The sequence below is a fragment of the Poromitra crassiceps genome, assembly GCF_964638095.1.
Source record: "Poromitra crassiceps genome assembly, chromosome: 12".
Taxonomy (NCBI): Eukaryota; Metazoa; Chordata; class Actinopteri; order Beryciformes; family Melamphaidae; genus Poromitra; species Poromitra crassiceps.
The window spans coordinates 21337647-21351065 of NC_139632.1; the positions used below are offsets into that span (position 1 = coordinate 21337647).

Below are 13419 nucleotides of genomic sequence, written 5' to 3' on the forward strand. Positions count from 1 at the left end.
TCACAAAGTCATTACTGCGTCCTGTATTTGTTTTGAACAAAACCCTCTCAACAGAACACATGAAGGATGCAACAAAAGTTTTATTTAAGTAACCTCATCACAAAAGAAACCCCTTACATGCAAGCATACATTTCAAACCCCAACAGATTTTGAGCATATTGACAGGGTCCATAAATAATTGAGAACCTTAAAGTCTGCTGAAAACAAAAGTATGAAAATAGATTGTGGCAATTTTAGAAATACAGCTCTTCACAACAATATGTAGGAAAAAAACACCAAAAGTCTTCCATGAAACAGAATAGCGCATAGTCTCTTACATATTAGTAGTACAAAAGGTAATATAAAGATGTTAAAGAAAAAAGTAACTGTATAGGCATGAAAAACAGAATATATTTGTAATCTTGGTAGCTCTTCCTATACTTATTTTTAATTTGGCAAAGTCCAGCTCAGATGAGGCAGATTAAAGCATTATTGCACAATATTGTACCTCACTCTACACAAACCCAGCAGTCTTTCTTGAAGCTGCTAAAAACAATTAGGAAATAAAATATGTTGTAGAAAAGTATGTACAAAGTCCTCTTATACAGTGCAACACTAACAACACTTTTTTCCAAAATTATTGGTAAACGATAATTTTTCATTTTCTTGTGCAACACAGACACCTGTTCTTATAGGTAGTATGAGTCTTTAAAGCAGCAAAAATAATCATTATTGTGGGCTTTATGAATGAAACCACGCGTGCGCGAGCAGGAACTGCACAGAGGTCTGCCATTGGCTCTAAAATTTGCACGCCCCACACAAAAGTTCATCCTATCCAAATGTGGAGTGGGCGGATTCGAAAGCAGCAAAACTCCTCGCCTTTTTTTGAAAAACTGACACGACGCACAGCTGACTGCTAACTTGGAGTTGTTAGTGTTGAATATCTCTTTAAGCGAATGTCTTTGAGTTGACCATTTCTCTTTTCTTGCTGTGATGATGATTGTTGTTTATGGAAGATGATTGGTTAACATTCAAATTTTAAAGATGTTGGCTGGCTTTTCAAACATTTTAAAAACTATTCATTGGATACAAAAGAATGAAAGTCTACCGAGAGTAAAGTCTCTACTTTTAAACGGGACATTGATACGATCACCACTACCACCGATTGTCCAGACTGAACCAGAAAATTCTCTCTAAATTCCATCCAGTTATAGACTGATGTAAACGGTGACATATTGTTCACTATATCTGAGAAACAGTGCTAGGTAGTACTTTTTGCAAGAATTGTAGATATTAGCTACTCTATTTAACTACACACACACACACACACACACACATTCAACTGTATAGAATTGTATAGAAATGTACATTTCACTTAAATATTTTATGGTCACTCCCGATTCAGTAGGTGGCTGGTTGGCTTGGTTGCAGGCTTAAAACTATTTATATGAAGGATTTTTCGAAATGTCTAGATGGAGAAAATGAATGGGGAATTCTCTGATGGAACGGGAGCTGAGAAAAAGTGGGCAGTCAATGTTGAGCTCTATACACTGTTAGGTATTAGACGGCGACAGTATTTGTACTGTACAAATAGTTTACCAACTTGCATCCACCCCCATCCCACTGTGTCTCTGTCCCCAGTTGATTGTTATGAGCAGGTTTTATGGAGATTGGGTAATGAAGAATTTGCAATGTAAAATTCCTTTCACAAAAAAATCATTTGAAAAGCCATACCATAACATGAATTCCATAGGTGCTGTAGATAAAGGGAAGAGGTATTTAGTGTTGAAAATAATTTCTGAAAATACAGATATTGTATTGAGGGTTCCCTACACATTTTCCATTTCAAAATTCCATACTTTTCTAGACTCAAACTTCCAGACCTCTCTGTAGATTCTTCAGGCCACATTTGACATCAGAGTACAAATAGCTACATGTTTATTATGTATATAAATGGTTTTAAAATGCAACTGTTAACATGTACGTACAGTATGTTACATTCTGACTATACATGTGGCCATTCAGTCCACACTCCTATGCAGAAAGTTGGACAACGTTCCACTGTCAAACTGCCCAAAGAGCAAGTAAACTAACCGGTGCTATCTATACTCATAGTATTTTCCCTTAACATTACTAGAAACAGAGCGTGCTCCTTTCCAGCATCCCTCGCCACGCCCGCTGAACTGTCAGTGCTCATTCCTATGCCTCCTCATCACTCATTTCTACTGTGCCTTATATTAATTAGATTATTGCTCCCCCCATATTTTTTGTCTATTTTATAAATAAGAACCAAAAATGAGTGGGAAAAAAGTTAAATATAATTTTCATGGCATCTGTGTAATAACCAGGTAATAGCTTGGTATTAACAATGGGTATACATCATTGAGATAGTATACATGGGTAATTAGGTCAAACTGTGGTCAGTGGACCACTCCGCCTGGTGGTCTACCAGAGAATTGCAAAAAAAAAAAAAGATAAAAGATTACCTGGAAACACTTCCCAGCTAGCAATCTGCCTTCCCCGATAGCGGCCCGTCAGTGTTAATACCAAGCTATTACCTGGTTATTACTTGGGTAATTACATGGTATTTATTGCCTAATTATTACCATGTTGTTACCGAGCTGCAATGTAAAGTGCTACCAAGTTGGCCCGTTTACTTTATTGATAACCACATCACTGCACAACTCAAACATTCAGACATGGTTATTTGTGATGCATTTTCTTTCAAACTAATTTGGTCATGGATGTCCATATTTGGTAAAGCACTTGGGGCAGAGCTGTTTTGCAGGCTGTGAAGTACAGGCGTAGTAGAGGCAGCTGTAGGAGTGTGCGTTCAGTCGCACGCTAAACATATATATATACATACATACAGGTGTATATATATATATATATATGTGTGTGTGTATATATTTATTTATTTTTTAACAGAATAGGGGCAGTAGTCTGGAAATACAAATTTTTCCCATACTCTCCTTTCTTTTTCCATACTTATTCAGACCTGGAAATGACTAAAATCAAATTCCATACTTTTCATACTGTTTGGGAACTGATCCACTGAAGCCGTCACAATCAACGTACTTTGAGAAAGTACATACTGTAGTAGATAGAGAATAGTAGTTATGACCAATTGCATTGGTCCTTAAAATAAGAAAGGCTAAAATCACTTGAACTGGAAACAAAAAAAACAGAAAAAGAAATATGAAATATGAAACCTTGCAAATATGCAAGAGAGAAGTTAATGTGAGCCTGAGTGGATCCATAAAAGGATCTGGATAAGAGGCAATCTGGGCACCCAGAGTCTATAAGTATGAAGACTAATAAGACTCTGGGACAGACGGCAGATATTAGCCTATTTCACGTCCCACCCAAATCACCAATTTTGTGTCTAAAAGGCAGGAAGTAAAGCAGGTGGAAGCACAACACTAATGAGGATTTCCAACTTCTAATCAAGTTAGGTGTTCCAATGCCAGGGCTCTAATCAATGTTTTCCTTGCACCTGTTTTACTTCCTGCCTTTTAGACACAAAATGGGTGATTTGTGTGAAATGTGAAATAGGCTAATTTCTACATTTGGGTGGTCGCACCAAGAAGTCTGCACGCTGCGGTCATTGTTTACAGTCCGATTGACGTGAGAATGCAGTTGGAGCTGATTGTAGGAGTTTTAGGTCCAGACCACATTTCGGCTAATAATATTAATAAATAGCTGCATATCGTCATCGGACTGTACACAATGACGGAAGGGGCGGGACGTCAGCGGAAACCCAAAAATATCGTCCGTCAGGCTGATAGACTCTGGCTGCCCAGATTGCTTATGAGGAGGGTTTGAGTACTATTAGCCTTCCTGACCAAAGTCTTCCGTAAACTTCTTCAGCTTATCCAAGTCCTGATCATTCACAGTTGGCTTGGTGTTGGACAGCGACCTCAGCATGTCAGCCTGCATACAGATTAGAAGATTACTAGATTATTCTCATCACCATAGCTGACTGACTGAACCCCAAACTGTATAAAGCAGGGGTGGCCAACCAGTCAGAGACTTACCAATATTGTTGTGGTACTGCAAAGAGCCACATCATGTATCAGTTGTTCTCATTCACTGTTCGTACTAGGAGGCGTAAAACACTCTGCTTTCACACCGGAGACCGCGGTTCGCGTCTCGATGTGTTCAAAGTCTATTTCAACTGGAAGTCACATTTAACGTTTTTGTTACAGTATTTCCCCTAACCTGGCTTTTTAGCACAGGCAATGTACCACGCCACTTGATATGATGCAAGTGTCACTGTCCCTCAGAGCTCGGCAAATTATCAAAACCACTGAGTCTGTTCTTCGGCTCGACTTTTCACGGTGCTTCTTTTTTTGGGAAATCCTGTTCGATGTTAGCATGGAGTGAGCTGAAATGCCACTGTAGATCTGAAACCTTGTGTTAATGATGTCTGCCATCTCAGGCAGAATGGCTTGCCATTGCCATTACCTTCAACAAAAAAAATATAAACTCTCCCACTCATGTTAAAACGTCCTGTTTGTCTTCATATTTGCACTTTTACATTTCCCTGACATTTTTAGAGCCGACTTGCGTTAAAAGAAAATGTTGAAACGCTCAACAGCAAGATCCCCCCACTTCCAAGGTATATGATTGGTTTGAAGTGGCTGGCTCTCACACTGCACAGTGGTATACAGGCACAGTGTGTTACACACATGCACACACGCACAGGGTTTTGTTACTCTAAGATAAATACTTATCGATGACTATGTTAAAAAACAATGTATGGTAGCAAAACACACAATCTCCTTGTCCTAACTAGAGATGAAACAGTATGAAAATTTCATATCAAGATTATACTGACCAAAATTATCATGGTTATCAGTATTATCGCAGTATTGTTAAAATGTGCTGAAAATGTTCAAAAAGTACTGTTGATACACTCACTGAAATTATTTCACCACGTTTTATATTGAAAACTCAGACCCAAAAACTACTGATATACTCAGTGTGATTATACTCACTGAAATCATTTCACCAAGGCTGCGCGTCCGCGTCTGGGAGACTGTTGCTAACTTTAGTTGATGATGGACAGTATTTATTTACCATGTTTTTCAAAGTGCTGTAATCACCTAACCACGGTAACACGGTTTTAATGATAATTCAAATTTGAAACAGTACTAGGTTACTAACCATCAGGAATTGTATCATGATTTATCATTAAATCGTTTCATCACTACTCCTGAGTGACCAATACATAATGATAGTAATGGGAATGTTTCATTTGCAGCCAGAAAACAAAGTGTATTTTCTCACCATGCAGACAACCGGCTCCAGAAGTTTCTCCCCAGGAACGTCCATCCAGGTCATCTCGACAGCGCCGGGGTCCCCTGGAGAACACGGAGTCAGCAGGTCCTCCACCACAATGTCGGGATTGTTCCATGACGACCCGCGGACCTGAATGTGACAGGCAGAGGTAAGGCACAGGGGAACACAACCAGGAATAAGCTTACAGTACTACCATGCCGTTTGGATTGTGTAGTGAAATTAACCAAAAGTAAACATGAGGCTACTCTTCGGAAACAAGGAGAAATAATGCTACTGTACTGTACATTACAATCAATATATTTTGGCGATCGTAAAGAAACAAGCACAGATCCTGTACAGACCGACAGTGCATGTTCAATTCTATGCACTGAAGCACTGAACGCAGCCTACCCTTTTGTTTGTTTGTTCAATAAAGCTTTCATTGCAACTTTTTTCTTCTGATGTTGCTACTTACATGTCACGTGCACTTGTTTGCAGAAAAGCGATCGTGTACTTACTTTACAGAAGAGAGAATGGACAGATGCTTTTTGGATGTAGCCAACAGCTGAGCAGGAATAAGACAATGCATGGGCAGTCTTTGAAAATATACTTTTCACCCAAAAATGACAATTCTGCCATCATCCAGACATCTACTCACCCTCATGTCAAATGAAACACAGCCAAGTGAAGTTTGTTAGTCCACATAACACAGAGACTGCCAGCACAACCTCCTGGCAACCTGTGTTATATAATATATAATGTATGGACACATTTCACCTGTGTCTCGACTGGCTTGAGAGCGAGTAGATCATGACAGATCAAATCCAGAAATTTTAATTTCTGGATGAACTATTCGTTAAGATCCAGCGAGACATTTTTATTTATTTTTAGCTGGGAACTATTGCTTTTGACTGGAACAATTTTATTAGTATGTATTTGTTTATTAGAGTCAGTTGAAATTATTAAAACTTAAACACACAATCATGTGGGTCTAAAATGATTCTATGACTAATTCTAATCTTTAGGACTCTAAAAACACTGATGAACTCTTATGAACTGGTTCCAAAAATGACTGATCCCAATTGCAATCTGTCCATTTTTGAACCAACGATGTAATATATTCAGTTTGGATTCCCAAAAGGCTGAGTTTGCATAACTAGGACAGGACAACCTTACCTTTTTGAAGTGCGTGGCTGACTGAACCTTCCTGACTGGTTGCATGAGTGCGTCCCTGACCATAACGCTGATGTCAGCGCCGGAGTAGCCCCCTGTCTTCTGGCCCAGAGTCATGAAGTCAGCCTCGGTGAGGCTGTTGGGAGTGGGGCCCAGATGCAGCTTGAACATGAAGGAGCGGGCGTGCCCCTCAGGCAGAGGGATGTAGATCCGCTTCTCGAATCTGAAGCACGTAGAGAAGACATGGCAGTCAGAGCAGCTTCTGTATTTGTCAAAGTTTAGTTTCCTCTTTCAAGGAGGTAGAGGTTTGAACTCAGGGGGAGGGATATAAGACTGAGGGGAGGGATATAAGACTAAACCCAGTGCCGTTACACCTCATTTTTATTTTTACCAGCTGCGACAGTGTGTGGCTGGTTGATTGATTGATTGATATTTTTATTTAAGTGTCATGCACCTGGGTGCCCAGCCCATATGGGCTTACAAGACACTATATCATATTTACAATAGCCAAGATGGCCACACAACAAATCATAATATACCTTTGTACAGAATCAAGAAAAGAAATGAAAGGGCATTTCACTGAGACATTCACTTTCCAGATACAATTATACTGGGTACAATGTTCCCTGTCTTAGTCGCCAGGCATTTTCTATAAATCTGGTTAAAACAAAAATGTCCTTATCAAAAAGCCAACTCAACATATGACCTTCTGACAGCCAAAACAGATCAGGATTCTTCAACTGGATTTTCTCAAATAAAGGATTCCTCAAATCATTGTATATGGGACAATGAAACACAAAATGAAATTCATCCTCCACAACAGCAAGATCACAGAAACCACACAAACACAACTCTTCAGCAATACATTTATCTACCTACCTCAATTGCCAGTGGTAGGGTACCAGTTCTTAACTGAGCACATAGGGACCTCTTTCCTCTTTTTAGATTTGATATTATATATGGTTCAGTAAAATAATCTTCTTTAATTTGGACATAATTTCTGAGCTTTGGTTTCTTCCAAATCTCCTCCATCCATTGCTGGTAATGTTTTCACTTTGTGAGTGAGTGAGTGAGTGAGTGAGTGAGTGAGTGTGTCTGTGTGTCATCATGGCAAAATGTGGTCCTGGAGACACCTATTATAGCGGGAACTACCACAGAAGCAGTTTTGAGTACTTTGCCAGGTGTTTATGTGTGTGTCTGTCTCTGGACAGATTTTGTTCGTGTGATAGCGTCAAAACGTTGTTGACATCAAAATGAAGGTCGAGTTCAAAAATGGATGTGATCCGAACAAGGGGGCTGGCCCACATTTGTTTTAAGTCGCGGGCGTCGCAGCTGGTGTGATCTCATCGCAAGACAGACTCTAGTTTAATTGATGTTGAAGTGAGTTTGAACTGACCTCCTCCTGATAGCCGAGTCTAGTGTCCATGGTATATTGGTGGCTCCCAGGACCAGGACTCCTTCATTGTCAATTCCAACACCTGAGAGGAGAATGACACTTCTTCTTACACTTTTAATAAAAACAAGATGACGTACTGATATTCAAATCTTAGTTCAGATATTCAAAACAAAGCTCGTCTTACTCACCCTGCATCTGGACAAGGAACTCTGTCTTGATCCTGCGGGCCGCTTCACTCTCGTTCTCACTCCTGGAGCCGCACAGAGAGTCGATCTCATCAATGAAAATGATTGACGGCTTGTTCTCTCGCGCTAAACTGAACAGGTTCTTCACCAGCCTGAGGGAGAGCGAGAGAGAGGACAAAGAGTGTATGTTGTATTTTGTACTTGTACAGTCATGGTAATAATAGTATTGTATAATATAATATGCTCCACAGTGGACAGTTACTAGTAGTTGTGTAAAATATGTATATATCATTTTTAAGTACCGTATGTACTGTATTATATATTTATAGTATGTATATACTATATTTATATTTATGTATATACTGTTTTTTTCCAAGTTCTCACCGACACCTACCTTTGTTTTTCTTTGTGTGCTTTTGATATAAATTATGTCATGTTGCTGTCATTGATATTACTGCTGTGGTAACGCACCTATCTATCTATCCATCCATCTATCCATCCATCCATCCATCCATCCATCTATCTTATGCATGTCAAGTCTCTTTCCACTACTACTCTTTTCATTATGTACAGATCAAGCTGGTCCTCACTTTTCACTCTCCCCCAGCCACTTGGACACCAGGTCAGAAGAGGAGATGGAGAAGAAGGTGGAGTTGTTGGCTTCTGTGGCTACAGCCTTGGCCAGGTAAGACTTCCCTGTTCCTGGAGGACCAAACAGCAGGATCCCCCGCCAAGGAGTCCGCTTTCCTGCACAGGCAAATATAGTTAAATGGTATTCGAAGCTATGCGGTTATTTTAGGAGACGGTTGTTGTTTTCCGTACCTGTGAAGAGGTGAGGGAATTTGATGGGCAAAATGACGGCTTCTTTCAAGGCTTCCTTTGCACCCTCGAGTCCAGCTACATCGTCCCACTTAATGTTCGGCTTTTCCATCACAATGGCACCTTGATAGAGTGAAATATGAATTATTTACAGAAATCTCAGGCTTCTTACAAACCTACTGAGTAACTGTGTTGTTTTGCACATTAGATTTGACTGTGTTCCTCCAATGCTGATTGATTCACCTGAGAGCTGATTCTGGAACTTCTTCTTCTCTGGGTCATCGCCCTCATCACTTTCACTCCTGAAACAAAATCACAGCACATGTCAAGATTTATTGCATAGTGAGGTAATGAGCAATTGCTTGTTCTGGACAGGAAAAAGATTGCCATTACCAGCCAAATTTTAAATTAGCTAAATTAAGTTATTTCAATATCAACAAACTAGTGTAGACTGTAGAGCATCTGGGGCAGCGTCCCAAATCCATGAGTCCGACTCTTGGCTTCCTCTCTCACCCTTTATCACCTGACACTTTGACAGACTTGGCTTCCTCTCTCACCCTTTATCATCCGACACTTTGACAGGCTTGGCTGGAGAGGCGTCTTTCTTCTTCAGATACTGCTTCAGCTGTTCAGCTCTGTCCAGGTAGTCTGCACACTTGGCCCTGATGCTCTGCTTTGCTCGCTCTCCCTGGGCCTCGTCTGCAGCAGTGAGTTATACAAGGAAAACACAGCAAGAGAACTGGATTATGTGGCGGTCTGGATGGAATGTGTGTTATGCTATACAAGTGGAATAAAAGAGATACATTTGGCAAATTTTGGACAAATCAAATGCAGATTGATTCAAATTACTCACACTTTACAACATGAAGAAAGTATTGTATTGAATGCTGATACAATCGGAGGGCCTCTTCATAGTTTTTAGCTTTGTCCTCCTCTGCAGCTTTGCTCGCAAGATCTATAGCTTTCTGTCAACAGTCAGCAAGAAAGGGAAGAATTAGCGTTAAGTTGATCTGTAAGGCAACAGTTAAGTTTCATTGTCTGGCCAGTGGCCACAGACAAACCGGTTTCATCACAGAGCACTTGTCTTGTGAAACTGCATCACTTCTAAGACAATTGGTTGACGTTATAAAACTTAATACACTCTGCGAGTGTCACTACGAATTACACTTTTCATTCTGCAAAGTTCATTATCTTTCTTTTGATCATAACAACCATTATGGCCTAATGTCACCAAGCAGCTCCGTGTCTGATCACTCACCTGTAAATTATTCGCCATAGGTGTCTTTTGGGCAAACTTTAGTCTGCCGAGCGCTCCACCTTTTTAAATAAACCTATAAACCTGTAAAGTGGCGTTGTACAACTATCACTGTCGACGATGTATCATTTTAGGTCAACTTATTGACCTAAATTGCAATCCTCAAACTGTTTCTCTTCCGCATCGATATCGATATGTAATGATGTTGAATGTTACTTCCGTGGTGATCACGTGACACTGTTATTGGGTTCCTATCGGCTCCCATCTGTCTGACGACAAAAGCAGGGTACTGCAGGGTGTGTCTATTTCTTCAAAGTTAAAATAGATCTACTTATGCAACTTATTGATGTACTTTGATAGAATAAACCTATAAGGGACCAAAAAGAAGTTAAAGAGAAGTCTTTACAGGTGTCATGCAACTAGTAGGCAGGTGTATCGTAGGCTAATGTGCGTACATCTTTGTGGCAGTTTCAGGCAAATCACCTCTAGTATAGAATATTATAGCCTATAATATTCACACACACACACACACACACACACACACTATTATTTATGTATCACAACATTACTTATTGAATGAGGTGGAAAATCCTCATATATCAAAGAAATCCACGGACAGTTTCCTCTCCATTCGATAACAAATTTACACTTTATTACATTTATTAAAAAGGCAAATAAAACTTTGCAAAATATCTAGAAATCTTACAACACAAAACATTTAAATGATAAAAATAAATGCATATAGAACAACAACACAAAGGAATTGATGCACATGGCAAACAAATGCATTTTGGTTGCACGTTATATTTCTCTATAGTTCATCCAGGTTTAATCAAAAATATGACAAATTCATTTCAGCCGCAATCAAAAGCAAGCACCATGTACATCTTAGATAGAATAGATTTGACACTTGGTTGTTGTTGTTGTTGTTGTTTTCTCTCACTGCAGCAAAGCCAGGCCTAACTGTAGGGATCTGGGCTCGTCATCAACTATCTCCAATTAAGATTTTTGGATGTAGGACACTCAGGATGCGATCACTCTTTGTAACATCTGCAGGCAGTTCATTGTTCTGCGAAAAAACAACAACACAGAAAAAGGCAGTTAAAATATAATTGCACTGAGTGTTTCTACTCACCTACTATCTGATTATCATCAAATGAGTGCTCGACCTTGTTTGGTAGTGTGGGGTCTGCATTGGCACCGAGCAGCAGTAAGACAGTTTTATCATTACCACCCATAACAGCAGCATGGAGGGCTGAAGAGCCATTCTGGAAACAGCAAAGATTCATAAAAAATATTGATTAATGCTTTTGGGGAAATATGTACTTTTTCGTAATTAACTAGTACTGAAAAGAAGACAACAACCATTGTAGCATCTTCCACCTTGAGAAGGCCGAGTGAAGGAGAGAACTTGAGCAGTTCCTCGATGACGCTGTTGTGTCCCTTGAAAGCTGCTTTGAACAACGCTGTTGATCCATCCTTCAGACAGACAGCAGAGGACTGGAATTAAAATCTCAAATGGAGGTCTATGATGTAATTTGTCTGATGGGTCCCTGACATTAAAAAGTTTTGAGAACCACTGCATTAGCAGCATAAAATGATGTTTCAAATTACATGTTCATTCCTGATCCATGAAAAAGTGTCACAGAGAAAGATGATGAGACACCAAAAGGGTTATTGTTGTTTGTTGCTTTTCTGTGCAATTTCAACATAATGTGACTTTTAAGTTAATCTAAAGGATTTAAGATTTGACCAAGATGGCAGCCTCCTGACTTGACATTATATCTTTTTCCATAGCCACCTTACCTTCCAAAGCCTCTAAATGTAAACGCATGTTCTTGCCACTTTGTTTGGACGGTAAGGGAGCGAAACGCAAACATCGGCTGTTCACTTCAGTCTGGGATGAGAGAGGAGGACTGACACCAATCAAGAATCCCCACACCTTTATGCACTTAGTACAGTCAACAAAAACATACTTGTCTGTCAGCATCCCGATCTGCACCACGTAAGAGGAGGACCTTCACCACCTCGCTGTGACCCATCTGGGCTGCCATCCACAGGGGGGCAGTGCCATCCTGGAAGACGAACAGAGATGAGTGGAACAGGACAGAAGAGGGAGGAAGTGAAAGGAAAGAGAAAAGCAGAACATGGGGCCAAACAAGAGGTCAAAGCTGGGAACAGTAGAACTGAAATGATTACTTGATTAATCAATTAGTAAATCGACAGGAAATTAATCACCAACTGTTTTTATAACTGATGAATCATTTTAGACTTTAAAAAAAAAAAGAAAAAATACAAAAATTATCTCGTTCCAGCTTCTTAAATGTGAATATTTTCTGGTTTCTTTAGTCTTCTATAACAGTACACTGATTATCTTCGGGTTGTGGACTGTTGGTCAGGACAAAAGAAGACATTTTTCACCATTTTGTGACATTTTCTAGATCAAACGACTACTTGATTAGTCAGAAAGAATAATTGACAGATTAATCGATAATGAAAATAATCATTAGTTGCAGCCCTATAGGGAAGAGATATTGTTAAAAGATATTAAAGATGAGCTCAATAGGGAGAAGCAGAAAGTCTGCATGCACATGTGCGGCTGTTATGTTGCCTCTTTGTAGTCCATCTACATTTTTGATGGCTTCCGTTAAATCCGTCACCATGCAGTGCAGTAACTCGGACAGACGAGAGGTCCTTACCTCCCTGGGCTGGTTCACCTTGGCACCAGACGACAGCAGCTGACGTATTACAGTCACATGACCCTCCTGGGCAGCAAGGAAAAGAGGGGTGGCACCATCCTGAAACATGACAGGAGAATCATCCCATCCGCAAGCCAGTACAGTATATCACACATAATAGAATAACATAGGCTACTATTGCAAGCTCATCTGCTCATTTGTATTCCAAATATTGTTTAGCCAATGCTTAACGAAATGGAAGCCCCAACAGGACATTCTGACAAAGTAAGAAGTGTGACATTAGAAGTGATATTCATAAGAAAATAAAAACACAAATCCTTTATAAACATTAGTTTGTGTAGTCAGGTTGTTTTTGTGCTGCGGCCTACGTAGAGACACACGTAATCCTGCCAAATGTCAGCTGTCTGACGCCCCAGTCAGCAGAAACCTGAGAGGTTGGATTCCAGCTACCAGGACATTGTGTGCAACTCATCATATTGCTACCAGCTAGCAACGCGTACACAGAGCCCTATAAGGGTAATACACTGTAATGGCAGTGAGAAGATAGAGGACCACAGAGCCTGCAGATGTGGAGGCGCACATTCAGCTGGTCGTGAACATTGGCTCCATTCTTCAGGAGGGCGTCCACCA

At 40.0% G+C, this 13419-nt stretch overlaps 2 protein-coding genes across 2 annotated transcripts in view; both read right to left on the bottom strand.

Moving 5' to 3' along the window:
* Positions 1-62: 62 nt before the first annotated feature.
* On the bottom strand, positions 63-10256 carry LOC310786915 (vacuolar protein sorting-associated protein 4B). The gene is made up of 11 exons (XM_083648252.1): positions 10094-10256; positions 9689-9800; positions 9393-9534; positions 9079-9137; positions 8839-8958; positions 8607-8763; positions 8020-8168; positions 7832-7913; positions 6439-6658; positions 5272-5412; positions 63-3912 (listed from the first exon to the last, which is right to left on the bottom strand). Exons 1-11 carry the CDS (start codon positions 10109-10111, stop codon positions 3811-3813), a joined length of 1302 nt encoding a protein of 433 aa, XP_083504378.1. The 5' UTR covers positions 10112-10256; the 3' UTR covers positions 63-3810.
* Positions 10257-11064: 808 nt separating this feature from the next.
* Positions 11065-13419, bottom strand: part of ankrd29 (ankyrin repeat domain 29) — a gene marked incomplete at its 5' end in the record, with an annotated part of 5090 nt that continues 2735 nt past the window's right edge. Inside the window, 6 exons of the mRNA XM_083647261.1 lie at positions 11065-11159; positions 11260-11358; positions 11474-11569; positions 12067-12165; positions 12790-12888; positions 13370-13419. The exon at positions 13370-13419 is cut by the window's right edge and continues 49 nt beyond it. Of these exons, the coding sequence (XP_083503387.1) occupies positions 11076-11159; positions 11260-11358; positions 11474-11569; positions 12067-12165; positions 12790-12888; positions 13370-13419 (527 nt within the window). The 3' untranslated portion in view covers positions 11065-11075. The remainder of the gene's footprint in view (positions 11160-11259; positions 11359-11473; positions 11570-12066; positions 12166-12789; positions 12889-13369) is intronic.